General features: G+C 46.5%; 1 protein-coding gene across 4 annotated transcripts in view; it reads left to right on the top strand.

Moving 5' to 3' along the window:
* Positions 1-27619, top strand: part of TRPA1 (transient receptor potential cation channel subfamily A member 1) — a 227888-nt gene that overhangs the window by 124973 nt on the left and 75296 nt on the right. For all 4 annotated transcript variants that reach the window (XM_063923914.1, XM_063923911.1, XM_063923913.1 and 1 more), the window contains 5 exons: positions 3711-3825; positions 11867-12033; positions 16440-16530; positions 25016-25075; positions 25617-25715. In XM_063923914.1, coding sequence (XP_063779984.1) covers positions 3711-3825; positions 11867-12033; positions 16440-16530; positions 25016-25075; positions 25617-25715 — 532 coding nt within the window. The remainder of the gene's footprint in view (positions 1-3710; positions 3826-11866; positions 12034-16439; positions 16531-25015; positions 25076-25616; positions 25716-27619) is intronic.

Genomic DNA, 27619 nt, shown 5'->3' with positions numbered 1-27619 from the left:
GGCGCAACTGTCAGCATTCCATGTCAGCGCCTTGTAATGAGTCAAATTGACTCATTACAAGCCACCTGTGCTGTGTGCGCCGGAAGAAGAGAGGAGAGGAGCAGCTCCGGGGGCAGGGGAGGAGGAGGGAGGAGGGAAGTGGACTCCGGAGCCGCAGCAGCGCTATATAAATGGTAGCGGCGCCACTGCAGCTGTCCCTCTCCTTCCGCATTGGCTGGCCGGTGCTACTGAGAATGCTGGGATGCGCTTCCCTCATCCCAGCATTCACAGCGGCAGCGGCCAGCCAATGCGGAAGGAGAGGGACAGCTGCATGCGACGCCGCCAGCAATTACACTGCGCTGCTGCGGCTCCCGAGTCCCCCTCCCTCCTCCTCCTTGCATCCGGAGCTGCCAGCACCGAGGAGCCTGACTGAGTAATGGAGATTTCTGTGCACCGTAATATGAATTGGTATTATTTTGTGGCCACACCCCTTCCCCATGAAGCCAAACCCCTAATTTTTTTGCCCCTACCTTACATAAGGGGGAGGTGGGGGGGTGGCGCCAATGCCGTTTCTTGCATACAGCGCTAAAATGTCTAGTTACGGCACTGAAACCCAGAATGGCAGTACAGACTTTTCACAGTAAGGTGCAGTGTGCTGATTGCAGCTGCAGGTGGCGTTCCTCCCCAGACAGAGCACGGAGCTGGAAGTTGTTGGTGTACACTCAGAGCTGTCTTAACAGCAGTGTAGGCCCCTGGGCACAGCAATGCTCTGGGGCCCCTACCCACCCATTAGCGGTGGGGGGTGCCATCAGCGGTGGGTAGGGTGTGTTCTATCTTTCGCACAGCATGTAGGACCTGGAAAAATAATTTCTACTAATTACTCCTTTACTGCACAAATGGGGCGGGAAGGAGAACACTAAACTGTAGAAGGGGACATTGTGCGGAATGGAGGGGCCCTGGTACATGACTTCCAGGGTGGTAGGGGGTGTTTAATACACAAGGGAGGGGTGGTTGGAGTGGGCTTAATATTCATCATTTTCCGGGGGTCAGGGCCGCTTGCTTTACTGCAGATATCTCCAGTTTCTGGAAATAGATTTCTTAGCTTTAACAGGATAAAAAAACTAGAGAGTCCCACCTTACAGGAGATACTGGGGATTTGGAGATCAGAGTTCAGGAGCCAGAGCCAGGGCCGGACTGGCCATCTGGCACTTCTGGCAAATGCCAGAAGGGCGATGGCCACGTGGGCCGGTCCAGCGCTCACTGATACACGCTGCCGCTCAGTCCGGCGGCAGCGTGTCTCAGCTGTCAGGATAGGAGAGCGCCCGCCAGCACGGCTGTGTCTGGCACGGTGGCGTATAGCGGACTTCAAACCAGCCGCCGGTTCGTGAGCCAATCAGAGCTCGCGGACCGGCAGCCAATCAGAAGCCGCCGGTCCGCGAGCTCTGATTGGCTCACGAACCGGCGGCTGTTTTGAACGAAGTCTGCTATACGCCTCCGCGCCAGACACAGCCGCGCTGGCGGGCGCTCTCCTCTCCTGACTCACCCGTCCTTCACAGCCGGAGCCCGGAGGAGAAGCAGCAGCAGCAGTGCAGCAGCGGTAAGCAGCTGCAGCACTGGCTGCTGTGAGGGCAATTGTATACCTGGCACTGTGGGGGCAATTGGCTGGCACTGTGGGGCATTTGTATACCTGGCACTGTGGGGGCAATTTTTTACCTGGCACTGTGGGGGCATTTGTATACCTGTCAGGTATACAATTGCCCCCACAGTGTCAGATCCACAATTGCCCCCACAGTGTCAGATCCACAATTGCCCCCACAGTGTCAGGTAATACCTGACATTGTGGGGGCAATTGTGGATCTGACACTGTGGGGGCAATTGTGGATCTGGCACTGTGGGGGCATTTGTATACCTGGCACTGTGGGGGCATTTGTGGATCTGGCACTGTGGGGGCATTTGTGGATCTGGCACTGTGGGGGCATTTGTATACCTGGCACTGTGGGGGCATTTGTATACCTGGCACTGTGGGGCATTTGTATGCCTGGCACTGTGGGGGCATTTGTATACCTGGCACTGTGGGGACATTTGTATACCTGGCACTGTGAGGGCAAATAAAAAAGGGGCAGGCTAGATGGGCCAAGTGGTTCTTATCTGCCGTCAAATTCTATGTTTCTAATTGTGGATCTGGCACTGCACTATTGGGGGCATATAATGTAAATTTCGGCTCATACCGTGTGCTATAATGTAAATTTCGGCTCATACCGGGTGCTATAATGTGAATTTTGGCTCATACTGTGTGGTATAATGTGAAAGAGGCACCAGTACTAGATAGTATAAGGGGTCCTACTATTGTGGTGCATAATGCGTAAAAGGGGTATATGGTGTGGTAAACTACACTGAAGGCCACGCCCCCTTTTGAGTGGCCACACCCCTTTTCTGGGGCGGGCCTGCCTTCGGCGCGCGCTTAATTACAAACTTCACATTTCCATACCCCCACTTAAAAATTTCCACTTCAACCACTGGTTGTGTGTATTTTAATAGAGAATGATATACACTTGTATGTTGTTAGAATATTAATTATATTTGTAAGAGCATAGACTAATAAGTGGGAGGAGTCAGGTATAGTAAGGGGAGGAGTCACAGAGGTGGCCCTGTGTGCTTCAAAAATGCCAGGGCCTATTTTTAGTCCCAGTCCGGCCCTGGCCAGAGCAATCCACCAACGAATATATAAAATTGCATACCAGGTGCGTGGAGATGGAGCAGGGACCATCTGCTGGAAGGTTGATATCTCTGGTTCTGGGTATAGTAGAGACAAGCTGCCAGTGTCCACTGAAAGGGAAGAGTCCCGGCTTTTGAATTATACCATCAGAAATACTCTAAATCAGAAAGAACCAGAGATATCTGGCTGGGAATAACAATTAACAGGCTTGGATGGGGACCACTGCTTTGAAGTTGGATATCTCCGGTTCCCCAGGGCCGATTTTCAAAAATCTGGTACCCCTGGAAAGAGGGGGCCCTCAGCTATCAGCCTAGGGCCCTTACACTCCTGGGGCCCTTGGGCAAGAGCCCATTGAGCCCATACGAAAAGACGGCCCTGTGTACACTGTTTGAACATTGATTTAAAAACGGTGGTGCTCCAGTTATAAGTGGTCTTCCTCCCTTATACAGCCTCTGGAGGTTGAGCTATACTGCAGGAGGCAGTTATCATTATATATCCTATTTTACTGTAGCTGCGGGCGGTCTCACTCCCTTATACAGTCTATGGAGGTTGAGCTATACCGCAGGAGGCAGCTTTCAGTGTATGCTATGCGGCTAAGACTATAGCCATTCAAAAATCTTGTATGTGTGTCTACAGAGAACACTGATCCTTATTGTGAACTTATACCATAAGGAGATATATTATTATTTAATTCACTTGTGGAATAAGAAAGATTACGTATTAAATATATGTCAAAATACATACTCTGGGATTTGGTGAAAATATTCCATGCCAAAATTCTTTTCACATACTCCTGTTTGTGTTCACATATCTATTACACATAGTGGAAGTGTGAATTCACCTTTTTTGAGATTTTAGATTTGAATTTAATACACTTGTAGTATGCTGTTACCAGAGACACTGTTACCAGTTCATAGTATGACCTACCTTTGTAAATTTTTGACCGAGTGACCATTTAATATTGCAAATTTCACATTTGTTATACTAATGCCTTGTTTGGTTTATTGCTTGAAAGTGACTATCGTGGATGGACAGGTTTACACTACGCTGCCTTTGGTGGCTTTACTCGTACAATCAAGACTCTTTTGGATACATCTACTTCCCTTATGGATAAAGCAGACAAAGAAAAGGTAAACCATTTATTCTTTGTCATTTCTGCGAGTTAACAGATTATACCATTTTAAAGTAATATCTGGTATATATTTGGACAAAGTTCTGTGATGATTACTTGTGTAATGTAAGTACCTGTGTAGGTAGGACATAGGTGACACCACCACTGAGGAGGCGATATCATTGAAATTAATTTGAGAATTGAAAAGTGACAGTGAAATTGAGGTTTTAAAAACGTATGATTTAGATGATCAATAAAATTGTTAATCAATGTATGTTATGACCTTTCCAAATAAATAATATAAGTAAATCCCATAGAAGACTCACCTTGAAGTCGCTGCCTCAAAAGAGTTGCTCTTCATGTTGTTCCATGCAGAGGTTATAGCAACTCAGACTGAAAGCCTACTGTCCTCTGTTACCCATATCGTCAGCACCAATCCATACGCCAGGTGCCCCCAGGCAACTAGCCATAATCTGCCCACAGAAAGGCATCCAGTTTACTGTATGTGTTGAATTATTCAGCCAGTCATTCAACATGCCAGGTGCCCCCAGTAAGCCAACAATTCTCTATTCCAAGTACCCACAGAAAGGTCCATATCATATGTGCTTGATCATTTAGCCAGTCATCCCTTGTGCCAGGCGCCTCCAGTAAGCTAGCTTCCTCTGTTTCAAGGGTTCACAGAAAGATCCCAGGGGTGTGCAGTATTTTTATTATTATTATTATTATTATTATTATTATTTATGTATTTATGTTTATTTGTTTATGGTGGGGGCGATTAAGGAATTTCCCAACTCTGATGCCTAGAATTTCCAACCCAAAAGACATGCGGCTAAATTTGCAAAGTATTATCCCTTTCCCCACTTGCAGGATAATGCTAAATACAGATATAAATGCATGCAGAATACAATAATGTATTATATTTATTTTAACAATTCTTATTGTATTTATTAATAAACAAACAAACAAACAAACAAACAAACAAACAAACAGGTTTATAAAATGAAAATGCAATATAAACAAAATATAAAGATAATACAAAATTTGATTACATCTAGTATTTTCTTTACTTAATCTTAATTCTTCTTTTCATCATCAGATTTTATCATCTCCCTTTTTCATTTTCACACTTCAAGAGCATTAGGCTGTGCAGTCTGTCATCACTCGTTGTGGCTCTCATGGCCTTTTTTGACAGACTTTGACTGAATGTCCTCTCGTTAGATGAACCTCCGTATGCTGTTGAAAGGACTAAGGGGTCTATTCATGATCGTAAACATTTTCATCTACTTTTGCATAAATTAAGTGTCACTGCAATTTATTAAGAAGATATCGTAGGAGATATCACAGATATCTCATGCTTATCTTTCACTCCAGATGTGGCCTACACTAATATGGGGACCTAAATTCATCAAGCTTTGAAAATATAATTTATCTTACGTCCTAGAGGATGCTGGGGTCGAATTTAGTACCATGGGGTATAGATGGGTCCTTTGGGAGCCACTGGCACTTTAAGAGTTTAATAGTGTGGGCAGGCTCCTCCCTCTATGCCCCTCTTACCAAACTCAGTTTAGAAAATGTGCACGGAGGAGCCGGTCACAGCTAGGGGAGCTCCTAGGAGTTTTTCTAGTTTTATTATTTTCTTTAGTTAGTTAGGTACAGGGAGACTGCTGGCAACAGCCTCCCTGCTTCGTGGAACTTAGGGGGGGGGAGTAGGAACCAACTTCCTGAAGAGTTAATGGTTCTCTATCTCCGCTGACAGGACACTGAGCTCCTAAGGGTGCTGATCGTTAGCCCACAAGGCGACCGCTCACTCCCGCTGCACGGTCGCCACCCCCTAACAGAGCCAGAAGATTGAAGATGTGGTGAGTACAGCACCGGCATCCTGGTTAGCGGGTCGCCGGTGGGTATGTCAGCACAAGGGTGGGAGCGCAACTCTGACAGGCTGCGCTCCGGGAAGGCTCAGCAACACACTGTGTAGGCACTGTGAGGGGCATCCTGAACCAGCGCGAATACACCCTACACTGGTCCAGCAGCTAACAGGGGCTAATCCCGCTGTTAGCACTAACAAAACCTTAGGCCAGTTTAAACATTAGTGCGGGAAGCCGTGCGCCATTATAAGGGGCGGGGCTTCCTCTCAGAGTGGATCTAGCACTCACCAGTGCCATTTTCTCCCTGCAGATCGTAGGAGACGCTGACAGGGAGCGCTGTCCTCCACATGCTTCCAGCTGTACCTCTGCAGTAACAGGGTTATAGACGGGGGGGAGTGTGATGATACAACTAATTACCCTATTAAGGGTAGTTAGTCAGCGCCTGGCTTTTATCATTATAATTGCCTACAGGGGCGCTGTGTGGCTGGCTCCTTACACTCTGTGTCTTTCTGAAGGTACTCTGGGGGAAACTGTGGCTGACATTTTCCTGTGTGTGTGTATATCCACTTTACCATGTCTAAGGACTCTGTGTCCTCTGCTGCAGAGTGTTTATCATCTCCTGAGGAGCCTATTCCATGTACTGATGAATGCAGTGTACTGTCTCAGCCTTCTGAATCCGAACCCCCATGGGTGCATTCTTTAAGGGGGATGATATCCCAGATTTAAACTAGGATATCACATTCTGAGAGGGAGACGCAATTTTTGAGAAAATCTGTGGAGGGCTTGCAGGCTTCGGTCCCCACTACTTCATCTAAAAACCCACCTACATACCCACATAAACATCCACTTGCCCAGATAATTCAAGCTGACAAGGATACCGACTCTGATACAGGGGACGGTGATGGGGATATGCGGGGAAGGGGGGGGGGGATGCCTCTCTTGCTAAAGTGGCGCAACTAATAATTGAAGCCATTAGGGATGTTTTACACATTACTGAGAAGGTACCTGAGCAGGAAGAGGAGACTTACTTTACTGTAAATAAGACATCCTCGCTTACCTTCCCTGCTTCTAAGGAGTTAAACTCCTTGTTTGAAAAATCCTATGAAAACCCAGAGAAATATTCCAGATCCCTAAATGAATTCCCATTGCTTTTCCTTTTCCTGAAGAGGACAGAAAAAAGTGGGAAAATCCACCTGTAGTAGACGCTTCCGTATCTAGGTTGTCAAAAAGGTGGTTTTACCTGTCCCCGGTTCAACCACCTTAAAGGAGCTGGCTGACCGCAAGATAGAGACTACGCTCAAATCACTATACACGGCTACAGGTGTGGCCTTAAGACCCACTATTGCTTGTGTGTGGATTTATAAATCCATAGTAAAGTGGTCAGGCACATTACTAGAGGAATTAGATACTATGGACAGGAGTGACATTGACTTGTTTTTACGTCACATACAGGATTCGGCAGGTTTCATGGTGGAAGCCATGAAGGACATTGGCCTGCTTAATGCAAGGGCTACTTCCATGGCAGTCTCGGCACGCAGAGGACTCGGGCTACGCCAATGGACTGCGGATGTGGAATCCAAGAAGACTGTGGAAAATCTACTTATCACAGGTCAGATCCTATTTGGGGAAGCACTGGATGCGTGGATATCCACGGCAACTGCGGGTAAGTCGACCTTTATTCCCTCCGCATCTGAACGGGTTAGTAAATCTTATCCTACACCTACGTTGCAGTCCTTTCGGACAGCAAAATTTTAAAAATCCAAGGGTCCCCCACCTTCTTTAGAGAAGGTTGGGGAAAATCCAGAAAACCTGCACCAACAGGTTCCCAGGAGCAGAAACCAGGTTCTGCTTCCTCCAAGTCTTCAGCATGACGGTTGACCTCACAGCCTGGGGATTGGGCAGGTGGAAGCGATACTGAAAGATATCAGTCACGTCTGGGCGGCGTCGTGCCTAGACACCTGGGTAAAAGATATTGTTACCCAGGGGTACAGACTGGAATTTAAAGTACTCCTACCTCACAGATTCTTCAAATCAGGCTTACCAGCTTCGCTGACAGAAAATACAATTCTGCAGGAAGCCATTCAAAAATTGGTACAAACAAATGTCATTGTTCAAGTTCCACCTCACCTAAAAAACAGGGGTTATTACTCAAACCTGTTTGTGGTACTGAAGCCGGACGGTTCAGTAATGTCAATATTGAACCTAAAGTCCTTGAACCCATACTTACAAGTGTTCAAGTTCAAGATGGAGTCTCTGAGAATGGTGGTCTCAGGTCTGGAGGAGGAGGAATTCCTGGTATCCCTGGATATCAAGTATGCGTACCTTCACATTCTGATCTGGTCGCCTCACCAGGATTATCTAAGGTTTGCACTACGGGACTGTCACTACCAGTTCCAGGCCCTACCATTTGGCCTTTCCACAGCACCGAGGGTGTTCACCAAGGTCACAGGGAGTGAACATAATTCCATATCTGGACGATCTGCTGATAAAGGCATCTTCCAGGGAGAAGCTGTTGCAGAGTATTGCTCTCTCAACTCGACTACTCCAGGATCATGGGTGGATCCTGAACCTTCCAAAGTCACATTTGGAACCAATAAAGAGACTACCTTTCCTGGGGATGATACTCGACACGGAAGTGCAGCGGGTGTTTCTACCTCTGGAGAAAGCATTAGTGATCCAATCAATGGTCCGGTAAGTTTTGAAACCAGCCTGGTATCGGATCATCTGTGCATTCGCCTTCTGGGAAAGATGGTGGCCTCCTACAAGGCATGCATGGTTCTTCCAGCTGGATCTCCTGGACAAGTGGATCACATCTTCACATGCACCAGCGGATATGCCTGTTGCCGAAAGCCAGGATTTCACTCCTCTGGTGGCTGCAAACTCCTCACTCGCTCGAGGGCCGCAGGTTCGGGATTCAGAGCTGGATTCTTCTAACCACGGATGCAAGCCTCAGAGTTTGAGGAGCAGTCACCCAAGGGGAAAACTTCCAAGGAAGGTGGTCAAGTCAGGAATCTGTCCTTCCAATAAATGTTCTGGAACTAAGGGCCATATACAATGGCCTTCTACAAGCGGCACATCTTCTGCAAGATCGGTCCATTCAGGTTCAATCGGACAACATCACGGCGGTGTCCTACATAAACAGGCAGGGCGGAACGAAGAGCAGAGCTGCGATGTCAGAGGTAACGAGAATCCTCCTCTGGGCAGAAAGGCACCCACTGGTGCTGTCGGCTATCTTCATTCCGAGAGTGGACAACTGGGAAGCGGACTTCCTCAGCAAACACAATCTCCATCCAGGAGAATGGGGACTCCACCCGGAAGTAACAAGCGGTGGGTCGTACCTCACATAGACATGATGGCCTCTCACCTCAACAAGAAGCTTTGGAGGTACTGTTCCAGGTCAAGAGACCCGCAAGCAGTGGTGGTGGACGCCCTGGTAACTCCACTCGGTGTATGTATTCCCTCCACTTCCACTCATCCCAAGGATTCTCAGACTAATCAAAAGAACAAAAGTTCAGGCGATACTCATTGCTCCGGACTGGCCAACACGGGCTTGGTACGCGGATCTTCTGGAATTACTTCTGGAGGATCCGAGGCCTCTTCCTCTTCACGAGGACCTTCTACAACAGGGGCCGTTCACCTATCAAGACTTACCGCGGCTACATTTGACGCCATGGAGGTTGAACGCCAGATCTTAGCTAGGAAGGGCATTCCGAACAAGGTCATTCCTACTCTAATCCAAGCTAGAAAGTGGGTAACGTCTAAACATTACCATCGGATTTGGAAAAAGTATGTGTCTTGGTGTGAATCCAATAAGTTTCCTAAGGTGGAGTTTCAAGTGGGACATTTCCTCCTCTTTCTGCAAGCTGGTGTGGATGTGGGCCTACGCTTGGGCTCCATCAAGGTCCAGATTTCGACCTTGTCCATTTTCTTCCAGAAACAATTGCCTGTTCTCCCTGAGGTTCAGACTTTCTTGAAAGGGGTGCTACACATCCAACCACCCTTTGTGCCTTCTATGTCACCATGGGATCTTAATGTGGTGCTGCAGTTCCTGCAAACGGATTGGTTCGAACCTTTACAGGAGGTGGATGTAAAGTTTCTTACTTGGAAGACAGTCACACTGTTGGCATTGGCATCTGCAAGACGTGTGTCTGAATTGGGGGCATTGTTACATAAGAGCCCCTACTTGATTTTTCATGATGATAGGGATGAACTCAGAACGCGTCAGCAATTTCTTCCAAAGGTTGTGTCGGCTTTTCATATCAACCAACCTATTGTGGTGCCAGTGGCTACTGCATACCTCCCAACATGACCCTCTCCAGGAGGGACACAATGTTCTGCTTCTGAACTTTTTTCTTAATTTATGATTGCCATCACCTGTGTTGAACAGGTTAATGGATAAGAAAGTTGTTTCAGCACAGGTGATGGCAATCATACATTAAGAGGGAAGTCCAGAAGCAGAGCATTCTGTCCCTCCTGGAGAGGGTCATGTTGGGAGGTATGCTACTGACTGACACCTTGATTACCTCAAAGTCCCTGGATGTTGTGCGGGCTTTGAAAATATATTTGAAGAGAACTACTCGTCACAGGAAGTCGGGCGCACTTTTTATCCTTTTATGATCCCAACAAGATTGGGTGTCCTGCTTCTAAGCAGAACACTTCTCGATGGTTCAGGCTTACTATCCAGCATGCTTATTCAACAGCGAGTTTGGCTTGTCCGAAATCTGTTCAGGCCCACTCTGCACGTAAAGTGGGTTCTTCCTGCGAGGCTGCCCGGAGTGTCTCGGCTCTTCAGCTTTGCCGAGCAGCTACTTGGTCTGGGTTGAACATGTTTGCTAAGTTTTACAAGTTCGATACTTAGAAAACATTATTTTAAGTACCTACTGGTAAATCCTTTTCTCATAGTCCGTAGAGGATGCTGGGCGCCCGCCCAGTACTTATTATTCCTGCATTGTTACTTGGTTACGTTTGTTGGTTCAGCAATTGCTGACTCGTTCCAAGTTGGTTAGCTTGGCTTTCCTTTTTGTTATATGTGAGCTGGCGTGAATCTCACCACTATCTGTGTCTTTCCTTCTCTCAAAGTATGTCCGTCTCCTCGGGCACAATTTTTAGACTGAGTCTGGTAGGAGGGGCATAGAGGGAGGAGCCAGCTCACACTATTTAACTCTTAAAGTGCCAGTGGCTCCCAAAGGACCCGTCTATACCCCATGGTACTAAATTGGACCCCAGCATCCTCTACGGACTACGAGAAAAGGATTTACCGGTAGGTAATTAAAATCCTATTATTTTCGGAGCTTGACTGCTGGAACATTCGCCATCTCCAGATGCTTCCCTATTGGAAGGAGTTCCATTTGTGAAGAGGAATCCTTTCGGATCCTTTAGCCACTGCCCAGCTCTATTCACTGAAGGTCACGCAGGCGTGAACCCACAGTCACACATGCGCAGTAGCACTGCCGAAGGTGGAGATTCAGAGGGACAGCTGATTTTCTGATCATTGCTCCGGCACCCAGCAGCAAATTAAAAACGTGATTACTGGGTGTCAGTCTGGCCAGCCAATAATAAGCATAATGAATAGACCCTTATGACACCCAACTTGAATCTTGGTTCAGTCTTTAAACTTACTGGTGTGGGTGTACTTCACTCAGTGAATTTGCACATACTGTACAGAAATGGCGTTATCCATCTGCTTGTAGTTTATTCTGAACTTGTAAAACTAAATTACAGCATTCCCCTTATTCAAACAAAACTCATTAAAAGCATGTGGGTCGTTATTTACATCATGTTTACTATACTCACAGACATACTATAGCCAATGCAGAGGGAATATTAAGCCAAGTTGTATAGCGTATCTTTCATGAATACCAGATATGAAATACCAGGTGCCTCCAACCAGATAACCGTCCTTTATGTCAGGTGCTCCCACACAGGCAGCTACATTTTGTGACAGGGGGAAATGAACCATGATAGGATTAATGGTGATGTTAATTTAGCAGACCTACAGTAGTTCTACTTAATGGAACATACACATGGCTTACATACAGTATGGTTTTATAATGTATTAAAATGATTGCATTCCAAACATTAAGACCGAAGGCTGAACTGTGAAACTGAACAGTTAAGTTTATGAAGTAGAGTATACTGCTATGTATATAGATTTTACCTGTACTGACCACATATTTTACACCTTGTCCAATTAAGAACACAGGACTTCATATAGCTGCCCGAGAAGGACATTCCAAAGCAGTTGGTCTTCTGCTGGAAAGCGGGGCAGCCATCACATTAAATGCAAATGAGGCTTCATTCATCCATGAGGCAATTCGTGCAGGAAGAAAAGAGGTGGTTTTTACTGCAATTCAGAGTGAACGGTAAAAGAAATCTGAAATTTTATTCCCCATGATACTATATAATGTTACCTGAATTTAGGTCCCCTACTGTAAATGATTTGCCGAATTGGGTACAATTGGTTGAGGTTCAGCAATGAATAATTATACCTCTGTCATAGTATAGTATCACACTATGGGGGATATTCAATTAGCAGTGATAACGGACAATTATTTTTAATTGGCCAATAATGACATGTCATTTTTGGGGTGAAAAAGTACAAAGTGATGGAAATTGGGCTTCAAGGTATGGGACAGGTATATTGGAGTGCTTTATGAGTGGGACATGTGTTTTTAGGCTTGCAGGTGTGAGTAATCGGTCTGTTTCCACTTTTTTAAAGTACCCTAAAATGACCCAAATATATACTTATACCCATTTTCATGTACCCCAAATTTAATGAGAGCATTTATTTTGCACAAAAAAAACTTGCTTTCTATCATTTTTTTGCATTTTTTTAAAATGCATATAACAGCCATTTCACACAGTTTAAGTCCCCAAAAACTCTCTAATGTGATCTCTAATACACTTCTCTTCTGTTTTCCTATGTTAGTTTAGCATTTTTGGGGGTACAGGCTGCTTTCCCCATTTTCACCTACACTTTTCACTGCAACAATTTTCACGTGAAACCCGTTTGGAATTGAATAGGTCGAAAAACTGGAGCGCGCATACCCGTGAAAAGCCGCTTTTGCTGCAATTTTCGCCCGATTGCCGCAAAAATTGCAGCGAATTTGCGGATAATTGAATACCCCAATATGCCTCCATTTATCAAAGTGTCTGCGGTTGTGTGTTAAATAACGTTTTCATTTGTCTAGTTTTGTTTTTTTTAATATTATTTAACATTGGAGTCCCCCCGGCGAGCAATAGTGATATTTTGGCTTTTGGGGGTCCTTCCGAGTTGATAGCTCGCTAGCAACTTTTTGCGGCACTGCAATCAGGTTTAATCTCTGCAAAACTGCACAAGTGTATGCACCGCAATGCGCAGGCGCATCATACGGGTACAAAGAGGATCGGTGCTGGGCGATGGATTTAACGAAGAATCCATTCGCATGGCCGATCGCAAGGTGATTGACAGAAAGAGGGTGTTTGTGGGTGTCAACTGACCGTTTTCTGGGAGTGTTTGGAAAAACGCAGGCATGTCCAAACGTTTGCAGGGCGTGTGTCTGACGTCAACTCCGGGACCAAAAAGACTGAAGTGATCACAGCGGCTGAGTAAGTCCAGAGCTACTCAGAAACGGCAAAAAACTTTTTTGTGCCGTCGGCTGCAAAAGAGTTTGCACACTTGCAAAGCGAAAATACACTCCCCATAGGCGGCGACTATCTGATCACAGTGCTGCAAAATGTTTCTAGCGAGCGATAAACTAGGAATGACCCCCTTTGTGCGCTGCTTACTAGAGAACAGCAGCGCAGACGAATGAAGTTTAGTGTTAACCGCGCATGCCCAGTGTATTTCTATTCTGGCATATGTGCGGTTTAGACTTCCGCACGCTGCAGAGCAGAAACCTCCAAGGACGGGTTGGAGCTGGTCACTGGTCACCAGCTTCACAGGATTGTTACTATAGAAACCCTGCTGTCGGCTAGACTGACCCGGCTGGTGCAGAGCACAATGGGACAGACCACGGAGGCTGGAGGACTCTGGTTGTGAGCGCAGCGCCGGTGAGTGTTAATTATCAGACCACAGCAGGCAAGTTTGAAATAGCACAACGAGCGGTATTTGGGACATACTGCTCGTTGTTAAATAAACTTCAACATGTAAAGTAAATGAAGTATGAGGGGGGGGGGAATAAAACTGACACAAAACAGCATGTGGGGGTGTCTTAAATAAACAAACCTGTTATTTATCATTATCACCAAGGCCGTAACTAGGTGAGTGCGGAGGGGGCCCCGCACATAGCGCTGCTGGGTAGAGGGCAGTGTTGGCGGCACTTGTCAATTATCTGTTTTAATTACTTTCACTTGCCGCTTCCCCCCTTTTTGAAGCCCAGCATCTCCTGACTGCCCTTGTCTCCTACCCTGACCGCTTCTGTCGCTAATACCTATATAACATTCATGAACTCAACTTGAGATTTCTTTGTTATTCAGTCACACTGTCCTTTATTACATTTCAAGGTGCTGACATACGCCGGATTCTAACCTATTGCCTGCAGCATTGTAGTCAGACAATCTATTCATTGAGCTATCTGACCTTACTTATAAATGTAGATAATTCTAAGATAGAGAATTATATTTGAAGCTTAAGGGGGGTACACACGGAGAGATCCGTGCTTAAAATCTAAGCAATCTTGCTAGATTGCTTAGATTTTAAGCACGGATCTGCCGTGTGTATGCCCTCCAGCGATAGCGATGCGCGGCCCCGCGCATCGCTATCGCCGATGCTAGATTGAGCTGCATGCAGGCTCAATCTAGCGGGTCGCTCACTTCACCGTTGTGTGAAGTGAGCGGCCCCCCGTCGGCTTTCCCCCTCGCTCAGCACATCGCGCTGTGCTGAGCGGGGTGAGAGATGTGTGCTGAGCGGTCTGTGTTAAGATCGCTCAGCACACATCTCTCCCGTGAGTACCCCCCTTTACAGTACCTTGTACTTTGTGAAAAAAATTGTGAGCAGATCTATATAGTGTGTGGCTGCAAGAGATTGGATTTGACGCTGCACAATACATAGATCTGCTCAATTGCAATGCTGATTATTTTTTTTTACAGAGTACTAGTAGCTTGTGGGAAGGAACATTATAGCATGGGCTTTCTCTGAGATAAATCTTGTCATGCCCCTTCCCCACGAGGCATGCTCCTTATGTCCCTGTAAGAAAAATTCTCTCTCTCTCCAATTCTCTCTCTGGCATGGGGCACCAAAAAGTCTAGTTTTGACACTGTTTATTACTAACATCGGGTTTTTAACAGCAAAATCCATTGATACATGGGGGCATATATCAGGGCCGGATTTGCAATAGGGCTCACCATGAAGATTCCTGGTAGACCGACGTGTCTGTGGGGCCTGTTTTGTGTGTTGTCATGTGGCCCCACCCCCCACATAACAGGCAGCCCACCAAACTCATGGCTACATGGTATGTTATACCTCTTGTGCTGCCCATGTCAGGCCACTTCTACACAATTTTACAGTGACGATTTTAGTTCTCAATTCGCAGACACAATTGCAGAAAAAGGCGCAAGGAAGGCTGCAATTGTGTACAATCAGGCCCTTTGAAGAGGGATCCGCCCCACTCAACAAACCCAACCCCCTCATCAGAACGCACCCCCATTAAGGCTGCTTCCATAAATTTCCCGGGCTGGTTTTCCATCCCAATCTGCCTCTGCATTATATGCAGTCTCAGACAAGTCTCGCACAGGAACTGGAGCGCCAAGAGGGGTTATTTGGTGCAACTGAAGCCACAGTGAAAAAGGACACCTCCCATCAATGACTATATTGAAGTTATTTATAACTTATCGTGTTGGAAATTTGTGTACAGGTTATGGTTTTCGCAGAGTTAAATGTACATACCATTATAAGATTACCCAAAAACCAGTACAGTGTAGCTTAACCTGGCCATGTGGTATATTGTGCAAGTGGTACTACAGCCGTACTCACAGTTATACTAGTAGGGGAGGAGCATGAAGCGCAGCTTGTGGCGAAGCAGGGAGTGTCCAGCCTGATGGTGAAGAATCAGAAGAGACCGCTCTGGTGGTGTGATATCTATAGTAAAGCCATGCTAACACCACCGCAGATGCCGGCAACTATCATAGACAAATTCTGACTGTTGCAAAATAACGACAATGCTTAGAAATGACTTTCTCATACAGAAACAGCAGTGTGGAGATTTAAGTCTGCCTAGCTACAGTCTATCAAAAGAAAAGAAGTACAAGTTTTGTCAGCAAAAACTAAGAGCCTAATTTAGGGCTGATCGTAGATGCGGGGGGACGCCAAGCATGCCTCTTCCCCCCCGCAGAGGTGCAAAAGCATCGCACAGCGGCGATGCTTTCGCACAGGGGGAGTATCTCCCTGCCTATGCAGCCTTGCTGCGCTGACAGGTGGCTACCCGCCATGTTTTGGGATGCAGTGGCTGCATGTGATGTCACGCAGCCGACGTGGCCCGCCCCAGCAACAGTCCGGACCCGCCTGTGTAGACCGGACCGCGCCTCCCAAAACGCTGCCGACACACCCGCCTCTGCCTGTCAACACACCAGTCAGACACCAGACTGCGAACACTGCAGCTGCAGCATTCTAGTCGGACTCAACCCCTAAATTCAGTGATAATATAATTCCCAGTGACACCAGAAAGAAAGTAGGAAATCACGTCAAATGCTGGTTGTGAAGATAAATGTGCTAGTCTTTACATGTTATATAATGATATATAATACTGTATGGATGTGTATTTTTTTATACTACGTTTTTCTTTCATTTCAGGTGGGAAGAAGTGTTAGTAACATTTTCCCATTCGTCTGGATACAAGTGTCCCATTCTTGAAATGGTATATCATCTGCCAGAGAGCCTAAAGGTAAACCTTCTACAACTAAGATCCATGGAAATACCAGACTGACAGTGCCAGTGGCATTATGGTAATAGGAATTATTACACAGTACAATACACCGCTGTACTTTATTGTGTATATTTACAGTAAGTCTACAGTACATTTTTACTCTTAAGGAGCAGTGGGAACACAAATGTCATGGTGCAGAGTTGGAAGTAAATCGTATATATAAATGTGTATATTCAGTCTTATACAATTACAGAGTTGTATAAGTGCCCCTATGTGCACAGTAGTCCTGGTTTGCTGCTAGTTATTATCATCATGACTGTGCAGTGCACTGCTCTGTACCAGGTGCATCTGACTCCTCATAACCCACAGTCATATTCAGAGGCGAGCTGGCCCGGGGGGCAGGGTGCCATGTGCCCCCTGGGCCACGCTACTGCAGAGGGTCACGGGCCGGCCGCCACCTTCCACTACACCAGCGGTGGCCAACCCGTGGCTCTTTCTATCTCCGCATGCGGCTCGTAAGCTCCCGCGGCGACTCCCGCTGCCCTACTCTGCAGTGCATGGCGCCGGCCCGTGAGCCAATTAGAGCTTGCGGACTGGCAGCCAATCAGGAGCCTTAGCTGCCGGTCCGCAAACTCTGGCTCACGGACCGGCGCCTAATTAGAGAGAATCAACGCTGCTGGAGAGAGGAGACTGAGGGGCAGGAGAGGCGCACGCTGCACTCTCCTCCCCTCACAAGCCGCAGACTGAGCACTGGGGGGGATGTGTATCTGGCACTGGAGGCATATCTGGCACTGGGGGGGACATGTGTTTCTGGCACTAGGGGAATATCTGGCACTGGGGGGATGTGTACCTGGCACTGGGGGCATATCTGGCACTGGAGAGATGTGTATCTGGCAGTGGGGGCATATCTATCACTGGGGAGATGTGTATCTGGCAGTGGAGGCATATCTGGCACTATGGGGACATATATGTATCTGGCACTGTGGGGGCATATATGTATCTGGCACTGTGGAGGAATATATGTATCTGGCACTGTGGGGGCATATATGTATTTAGCACTGTGGAGGAATATATGTATCTGGCACTGTGGAGGCACCCATTTTTGGGTGTTTTTATATGTATGTGGCACTGTAGTGGGGCTTTATATTTATGTGGCACTGTACAACATGACTAAAAATGGGGTTATGACACAAGGTCATACTGTACTCCTACAAATGTCAAACCGAAAGGTGTGCGTATGAAAATGGGGTGTGGCTTTGTGACAACTATGCCATGCCCCCATTTTTGCTCATATGGCTCTTACCCTTGACTACAGATCTTTTCTGGCTCTTTGCCACTGACTGGTTGGCCACCCCTGCACTACACAGCTCTGCTGAAGCCGCGCCCACACTGACAAATTTATAATAAAGTATCTTTGGGATAATTTACACCAGGCCTAATTTTTTTTTAATTAATACTTATTTTTTTAAACAAAAAAAACTCCCTTTAAGATGGCGCCATTACTTGCCCCCCAGGCTAAAAGTTGCCAGTCAGCCCCTGGTCATATTACCATGCCCCCACTGAACTCTACATACATGAGAACGCCCTGTTACCACATGTGCAGTGCGGAAACACGCAAGAAAATCTTTGCCAGAAGTCCCAAATATTTTGTTAAAGGTTACAATATACTGTGGCAGTAACCTTTTTATAACACTAACATGAAGTGTATGTTTTGACTATGGTATTAATGCAAAGTGTTCATGTGTGAATCACATTAAGGGGCACTGAGAGGGGGGGAGCGGGTACTAATTACCTGGCCCTGGAGTTGTCTGTGGGCCTTGCATGGGCATGGGAAGCAGTGGAGGAGGAGATCAACACGTTAAAACTGGTTTATGCTTTAAATTCACACTAGTTGCAGGTCTAACAGTGTGGTTTGTTGTACAGATGTGTTCTCATACATCTAGCCTCAATACGCCATGCAGCGTGAGATGCCTGCTGTGAGTGAGCCGCCAGGTCTAGAGCAACTCTGCTAACGTCGGGCGTCTTTTTGCTGAAAATGTGTCTTAGGGGCTGATTCAGGTTGCATTGTGTCTCCGCATTATCAGCGACGGGGCTTGCGTATGCATGCACAGGTCTCGTCCTGCACATGCACCTGCAGTTAATGCAGTCAGCCCACATTAACTGCAAACGCCTCTGCCTGATTGACAGGCAGAGGTATTCGCAGGGCAGGCGGCGACCTAGCATTTTTGGTAGGGCGTTGGGGAAACGGGGGTATGCCAGTGGTGTTTTAGGGGCGGCTGTGTGTCGCCACACTCAGAAAAAAGAAAATGGCATCTGCAACCATGCTGAAATTGCAGTGCGATCGCAATTACAGCATGATTGCAGTGGGTGTGTGGTAGGTCGCATGCTGGGTGGCCTTGCCCTGCGATGGGTGGCCCCCAGCATTCGATTGCAAGGATTGCAGATCCTGCTAAAAAGCAGAATCTACTATCCTTACTAAAAAAAGGTCCTTAGGGGGTCATTCCGAGTTGATCGCTCGCTAGCAGTTTTTAGCAGCCATGCAAACGCTATGCCGCCGCCCATTGGGGAGTGTATTTTAGCTTAGCAGAAGTGCGAACGTTTTTATCACAGAGCGGTTACAAAAATTTTTTGTGTAGTTTCAGAGTAGCTCAAAACCTACTCAGCGCTTGCGATCACTTCAGACTAGTGATGTGCACCAGAAATTTTTTGTGTTTTGGTTTTGGATTCGGTTCCACGGCCGTGTTTTGGATTCGGACACGTTTTGGCAAAACCTTCCTGAAATTTTTTTGTCGGATTCGGGTGTGTTTTGGATTCGGGTGTTTTTTTACAAACCCCCCTCAAAAACAGCTTAAATCATAGAATTTGGGGGTAATTTTGATCCCATAGTATTATTAACCTCAATAACCATAATTTCCACTCATTTCCAGTCTATTCTGAAAACCTCACAATAATATTTTTAGTCCTAAAATTTTTACTGAGGTCGCTGGATGACTAAGCTAAGCGACCCAAGTGGCCGACACTACCACCTGGCCCAACTACGAGTGGCACTGCAGTGTCAGACAGGATGGCCGATTTAAAAAACAGTCCCCAAACAGCACATGATGCAAAGAAAAAAAGAGGTGCACCAAGGTCGCTGGATGGCTAAGCTAAGCGACCCAAGTGGCCAACACAAACACCACGCCCATCTAGGAGTGGCACTGCAGTGTCAGACAGGATGGCACTTCAAAATATAGTCCCCAAACAGCACATGATGCAAAGAAAAAAAGAGGTGCACCAAGGTCGCTGGATAGCTAAGCTAAGCGACCCAAGTGGCCGACACACCGACACAAACACCTGGCCCATCTAGGAGTGGCACTGCAGTGTCAGAAAGGATGGCACTTCAATAAATAGTCCCCAAACAGCATATGATGCAAAGAAAAAAAGAGGTGCACCAAGGTTGCTGGATGGCTAAGCTAAGCGACCCAAGTGGCCGACACAAACACCTGGCCCATCTAGGAGTGGCGCTGCAGTGTCAGACAGGATGGTCAATTTAAAAAAATAGTCCCCAAACAGCACATGATGCAAAGAAAAAAGAGGTGCACCAAGGTCGCTGGATGGCTAAGCTAAGTGACCCAAGTGGCTGACACAAACACCTGGCCCATCTAGGAGTGGCACTGCAGTGTTAGACAGGATGGCACTTCAATAAATAGTCCCCAAACAGCATATGATGCAAAGAAAAAAAGAGGTGCACCAAGGTTGCTGGATGGCTAAGCTAAGCGACCCAAGTGGCCAACACAAACACCTGGTCCATCTAGGAATGGCACTGCAGTGTCAGACAGGATGGCACTTCAATAAATAGTCCCCAAACAGCATATGATGCAAAGAAAAAAAGAGGTGCACCAAGGTTGCTGGATGGCTAAGCTAAGCGACCCAAGTGGCCGACACAAACACCTGGCCCATCTAGGAGTGGCACTGCAGTGTCAGACAGGATGGCAGATTTAAAAAATAGTCCCCAAACAGCATATGATGCAAAGAAAAAAAGAGGTTCACCAAGGTTGCTGGATGGCTAAACTTAGCGACCCAAGTGGCCGACACAAACACCTGGCCCATCTAGGAGTGGCACTGCAGTGTCAGACAGGATGGCCGATTTAAAAAATAGTCCCCAAACAGCACACGAAGCAAAGAGAAAAAGAGGTGCACCAAGGTTACTGGATGGCTAAGCTAAGTGATCCAAGTGGCCGACACAAACACCTGGCCCATCTAGGAGTGGCACTGCAGTGTCAGACAGGATGGCAGATTTAAAAAATAGTCCCCAAACAGCATATGATGCAAAGAAAAAAAGAGGTTCACCAAGGTTGCTGGATGGCTAAACTTAGCGACCCAAGTGGCCAACACAAACACCTGGCCCATCGAGGAGTGGCACTGCAGTGTCAGACAGGATGGCCGATTTAAAAAATAGTCCCCAAATAGCACATGATGCAAAGAAATAAAGAGGTGCACCAAGGTCGCTGGTTGGCAAAGCTAAGCGACCCAAGTGGCCGACACAAACACCTGGCCCATCTAGGAGTGGCACTGCAGTGTCAGACAGAATGGCACTTCAATGAATAGTCCCCAAACAGGACATGTTGCAAAGAAAAAAAGAGGTGCACCAAGGTCGCTGGTTGGCTAAGCTAAGCGACCCAAGTGGCCGACACAAACACCTGGCCCATCTAGGAATGGCACTGCAGTGTCAGACAGGATGGCACTTCAACAAATAGTCCCCAAACAGCACATGATGCTAAGAAAAAAAGAGGTGCACCAAGGTCGCTGGATGGCTAAGCTAAGCAACCCAAGTGGCCGACACAAACACCTGGCCCATCTAGGAGTGGTACTGCAGTGTCAGACAGGATGACACTTCAAAAAATAGTCCCCAAACAGCGCATGATGCAAAGAAAAAAAGAGGTGCACCAAGGTTGCTGGATGGCTAAGCTAAGTGACTCAAGTGGCCGACACAAACACCTGGCCCATCTAGGAGTGGCACTGCAGTTTTCTAGCGAGAGGATGAGTGCTTCCATCCTCATGTGAATCTGTACCACTAGCCATGAACATGAGCCAGGGCCTCAGCCGTTCCTTGCCACTCCGTGTCGTAAATGGCATATTGGCAAGTTTACGCTTCTCATCAGACGCTTTTAATTTTGATTTCTGGGTCATTTTACTGAACTTTTGTAGTATTCTTGATGACACAGAGGTAGAGCAATGGACTACTGTACCGTACTGCTATATATATACTGGTGGTCAGCAAAATTCTGCACTGTCCTCCTACTATATACTGCACACAACTAAAAGGCAGCACAGGTATGGATGCATAGCATACTTGACGACACAGAGGTAGAACAGTGGACTACTGTACTATACTGCTATATACTGGTGGTCAGCAAAATGCTGCACTGTCCTACTACTATATACTGCGCACAACTAAAATGCAGCACAGGTATGGATGCATAGTATACTTGAAGACACAGAGGTAGAGCAGTGGACTACTGTACCATACTGCTATATATATACTGGTGGTCAGCAAAATTCTGCACTGTCCTCCCACTATATACTGCGCACAACTAAAATGCAGCACAGGTATGGATGCGTAGTATACTTGACGACATAGAGGTAGAGCAGTGGACTACTGTACCGCACTGCTATATATATACTGGTGGTCAGCAAAATTCTGCACTGTCCTCCTACTATATACTGCGCACAACTAAAATGCAGCACAGGTTTGGATACATAGTATGCTTGACGACACAGAGGTAGAGCAGTGGACTACTGTACTGTACTGCTATATATATATATACTGGTGGTCAGCAAAATTCTGCACTGTCCTCCTACTATATACTGCGCACAACTAAAATGCAGCACAAGTATGGATGCATAGCATACTTGACGACACAGAGGTAGAGCAGTGAACTACTGTACCGTACTGCTATATATTTACTGGTGGTCAGCAAAATTCTGCACTGTCCTACTACTATATACTGCGCACAACTAAAATGCAGCACAGGTATGGATGCATAGTATACTTGACGATACAGAGGTAGAGCAGTGGACTACTGTACCGTACTGCTATATATATACTGGTGGTCAGCAAAATTATGCACTGTCCTCCTACTATATACTGCGCACAACTAAAATGCAGCACAGGTATGCATGCATAGTATACTTGATGACACAGAGGTAGAGCAGTGGACTACTATACCGTACTGCTATATATATAATGGTGTTCAGCAAAATTCTGCACTGTCCTACTATATACTGCGCACAACTAAAATGCAGCACAGGTATGGATGCATAGTATACTTGGCGACACAGAGGTAGAGCAGTGGACTACTGTACCGTACTGCTATATATATACTGGTGGTCAGCAAAATTCTGCACTGTCCTCCTACTATATACTGCGCACAACTAAAATGCAGCACAGGTATGGATGGATAGTACACTTGACGACAGAGAGGTAGAGCAATGAACTACTGTACCGTACTGCTATATATATACTGGTGGTCACAGCAAAATTCTGCACTGTCCTACTATATACTACAATGCAGCACAGATATGGAGCGTTTTTCAGACAGAGAACGTAGATATTTTCAGCACACTGAACACAGATATTTGCAAGCACACTGAGCACAGATATTTGCAGCACACTGAGCACAGATATTTGCAGCACACTAAAGACAGAAACTGAGAGAACACAGCCACGTCCTCTCGCTATCATCTCCAAAGCATGAGTGAAAATGGCGGCGACGCACGGCTCCTTATATAGAATACGAATCTCGCAAGAATCCGACAGCGGGATGATGACGTTTGGGCACGCTTGGGTTAACCAAGCAAGGCGGGAAGATCCGAGGCTGCCTCGGAACCGTGTAAAATGGGTGAAGTTTGGATCCCGAGGAACCGAACCCGCTCATCACTACTTCAGACTATTCAGTTCCGGATTTGATGTCACACACCCACCCAGCGTTCGCCCAGCCACGCCTGCATTTTCCCTGGCACGCCTGCGTTTTTCCGAACACTCCCTGAAAACGTCAGTTGCCACCCAGAAACACCCACTTCATGTCAATCACTCTGCGGCAACCAGTGCGACTGAAATGTGTGACTAGACCCTGTGCAAAACTGCATCGTTCGTTGTGCCCGTACGCCACTGCCATTTTTTAGCCTGATCGCTGCGCTGCGAACAAATGCAGCTAGTGATTAACTCGGAATGACCACCTTAGTCGGCATTGTGCGAGAGACTGTGCTGATTAATTTGATATATGACACTTGTATATTGTGTTTGATTAAGGGACTAAATTATCCTACGAGTGCTAAAACTCGTGAATGATAAAACTTGTTGCATATGATAAATGGTGCTCCAGCCAATCAGCTCCTAACTGTCATTGTGTTTGCAAAATGACAGTTGGGAGCCATATAGCTGAAGCACCATTTATCATATGCAATGAGTTTTATTACCTGTTGATAAATGAGTCTGTATATAGAGCAGAACAGAACTTGTAGTGGAAAAAACTTCAGCTACTACATTGTAGCACTTTGTGTACAGATTCAGAAACTCTGTCACCCTTATACCGCTTTCAGATCGCAAATGCTGGATCCCACCCGGTAAGAGAAACGTGTCCTTACCGGGTGGGATCCGGCATTTGCTCTGCTAAGGTGGCTTTCCGACCCGGCAATATACCGGGTCGGTTGCCATAGCAGCGGAGGGGCGCAGCAGCAGCAGGATGGGGGTGGAGCCGGCGCTGGGAGATAAGTTCATCTCCTGCGCCACCTCTCCCTATGCTGTGCATGGGAGCCGTGTCGCATCGACATGGCTCCCATTCACACTGTGCCTGACCCGGTATTCAACCCGGGTATAACCCTTCTTTTATACCGGGTTAATTTACCGGGTCAGGCGACCCGCTAATTCGTCGAAAGTGCTTTCACATCGCACACTGACCCGTTTCGACACGGCAATATGCCGTGTCAATACCGGGTTATTTGTGCGATGTGAAAGGGGTAATAGACATACAAGTGTTGTATATCAAATGAATCAGCGGAGTCTCCTTGTGCATCCTAGTTGAATTGCATTGTGACTAATATTCATTTTCAGCAGAAAAGAAGCAGAAAAGACCCCCAATACTAGAAGATTCTCTCATGACATAGTTGGTAGTTTGTTGCTGCTAGAATGGCAATACATAGCATTGTTGCTTACACTACTGTATGTTGTTGGATCTAGGATGACAGTGGGTAACTTTATTGTTGGCAGTAGGTTGTTTCCGATAGGATAGAAATGGTTATTGTGGTTCGTAATAAGTTGTTGGTGTTAGGACGACACTGGATAGTATTGTGGTTTGTATAGGTTGTGTTGGTGCTACGGTGGCAATAGATAATATTGTGGTTGGTAATAGGTTGTTGATGCTAGTGGGCACAGTGTATTAGTAGATTGTTGGTGGCTAGGATGACAATGTATAACATGAATGTTAATGTAATATATGATATCTATTTTTTCTTTTCCTTTTAGAGTCTTTTGGATAGATGTATGACTGAATCACCTGGAGACAAAAAGAATGCAAATTTCTTTGTGAGTTGAATATATACAGCATACACTATATAAAGTCACATTTTTCAGTTTATACCTCCAGTACAGATGTAACACGCATTACGCTTGGTGATGTCCCTGCTTTCCAGCTGGTGCTAGCTGTTTATCAAATAACGCATCAAGAACACAGAACATACAGTATCTGAGTACATTTAAACGTGTTATAAAGAATAAAGCTCCACATACAGTAAATCATCATAGTCATTTGAAGTCACCTTGGAATTCTGTGACCAATACACAAGCACTTAAGCTGAAGCCTTTAGTATTTATAAAATCCTTTTCATTTATAAGAAGGGTTACTATATTACAGTCTTTTAAGCTTTTTGTGCCTGAGGCTATTTCCATACATGCCATAATGAGAGTGCCTCCTGCTGGAGACAATGATGGTGGCATAGTCATGCAGCGATGGCACCTATGATCAGGATACAAGTGGGGAATGCCTTTTATAAACTGATACAAATTAAATTCAGATAAAATCTGTTCAGTAATCAATTTTAATTCACTTAATTCTTTTATCCATTAGATTGAATACAACTTCCGGTATCTACAATGTCCTCTAAGCTTTAAGAAGAAGAAGCAAGTAGATACCAACGTCTACTATGAACCTCTGGTCACTTTAAATGTAAGATACTGTAGTGTCAAGCCTATTTCTAAGTCAGACGCAAAGCACCCACAAGCGTGAACAGATTAACTGCCTGATGCTACTGCGAGTATCCATCCATCTTCAAGTATACGGTTGCCCCACCATGTTTTTCCGTACACAGCAAACAACAGTAGTATCATTAGGATCGCCAATTACTCCCACTCCATTCTGTGTGCAAAAGATCCATCTGAAACATGCTTCTCCTCTCCATCTACATGCCTTACACAAGCTGGGAAGTTGGCCTACGCACCCACAACACTCTGCTGGCACTTCCATGACGCAAGGATCTGCTCCATGAGTCTGCATATTAGCTGCTACCCAGCCACATCCCAGCGCTTTTAGCCTCCATCTATGGGGTATATTTACTAAGGTCCCGATTTTGACCGAGATGCCGTTTTTTCATCAAAGTGTCATCTCGGTAATTTACTAAGCAATAATCACGGCAGTGATGAGGGCATTCGTAATTTTTTGGAAGTCCAACAAAAAAAATATGAATGAATACACCATCGGTCAAAACGCAGCTGTTTAAGTATGAATCTCGGTAATTTACTAAGAAGTGCAAAGCAAAAAACAAACAAACACTGCCGTGAAAAATTACAACTCGTAAAAAAGTGCTAAAAAAAACCAGACCTGCTTTTTTAATCCGTGATTGTATAGGCATGCAGGGATCCATGAGATCCGTGCATGTATATCAGTGGGAAGGGGTGGGAAAGTGGTTATTTTCTTAAAAAAAATTGCGTGGGGTCCCCCCTCCTAAGCATAACCAGCCTCGGGCTCTTTGAGCCGATCCTGGTTGCAGAAATATGGGGAAAAAATTGACAGGGGTTCCCCCATATTTAAGCAACCAGCATCAGGCTCTGCGCCTGGTCCTGGTTCCAAAAATACGGGGGACAAAAAGAGTAGGGGTCCCCCGTATCTTTAAAACCAGCACCGGGCTCCACTAGCTGGACAGATAATGCCACAGCTGGGGGTCACTTTTATATAGTGCCCTGCGGCCGTGGCATCAAAAATCCAACTAGTCACCCCTGGCCGGGGTACCCTGGGGTACTACTACTAAAAAAATACCCAAAAAAAGACAATACACACACACCTTGAAAGTAAAGTTTTATTACATGCATCCACACAAACATACATACATACTTACCTTATGTTCACACGAGGGTCGGTCCTCTTCTCCAGTAGAATCCATGGGGTACCTGTTGAATAATTTCTACTCACCAGATCCAGGGTCCCAGGCTCCTCGTAGCATCCATTTGTAATCCACGTACTTGAATAAAATAAAAAAACGGAGAGCCGAGCCACGCACTGAAAGGGGACCCATGTTTGCACATGGGCCCCCTTTCCCCGAATGCCAGAAACCCACTCTGACCAGTGGCGTAACTACTGCCCCCGCAGTCCTCGCGGTGGCTTGGGGGCGAGGGGCTGCGGGGGGCGCCACTGATTACAGCAGACTGACATGCGGACGAGCGCCCGCATGTCAGTCTGCTTTCTCCTTCCCGCCGCCGCTTGTTGGAGGGACACGGACGGCACAGCGTGTGCCTCTCCTGTGTCCCTCCTGCATCATCTCCGGGGGCCGCGGGTCTAATAGGGGGAAGTGCCGTCCGTGAGCTCTAATTGGCTCACGGACGGCACTTCCCCCTATTAGACCCGCGGCCGCCGGAGATGATGCAGCAGGAGGGACACAGGAGAGGCGATCTGTGCCCTCCGTGTCCCTCCAATAAGCGGCGACGGCGGCACTGGGGGGAATATCTGGCACTGGGGGGGGGATGTCTGGCACTGGGGCATATATGGCACTGGGGGGGAGATGTTTGGCACTAGGGCGGATATCTGGCACTGGGGCATATATGGCACTGGGGGGGGGATATCTGGCACTGGGGGGGATA

Source organism: Pseudophryne corroboree, chromosome 5 (assembly GCF_028390025.1).
Source record: "Pseudophryne corroboree isolate aPseCor3 chromosome 5, aPseCor3.hap2, whole genome shotgun sequence".
Lineage (NCBI taxonomy): Eukaryota > Metazoa > Chordata > Amphibia > Anura > Myobatrachidae > Pseudophryne > Pseudophryne corroboree.
Note: the sequence above shows the minus strand (reverse complement) of the source record. Positions and strands in the feature narration are given on the sequence as shown.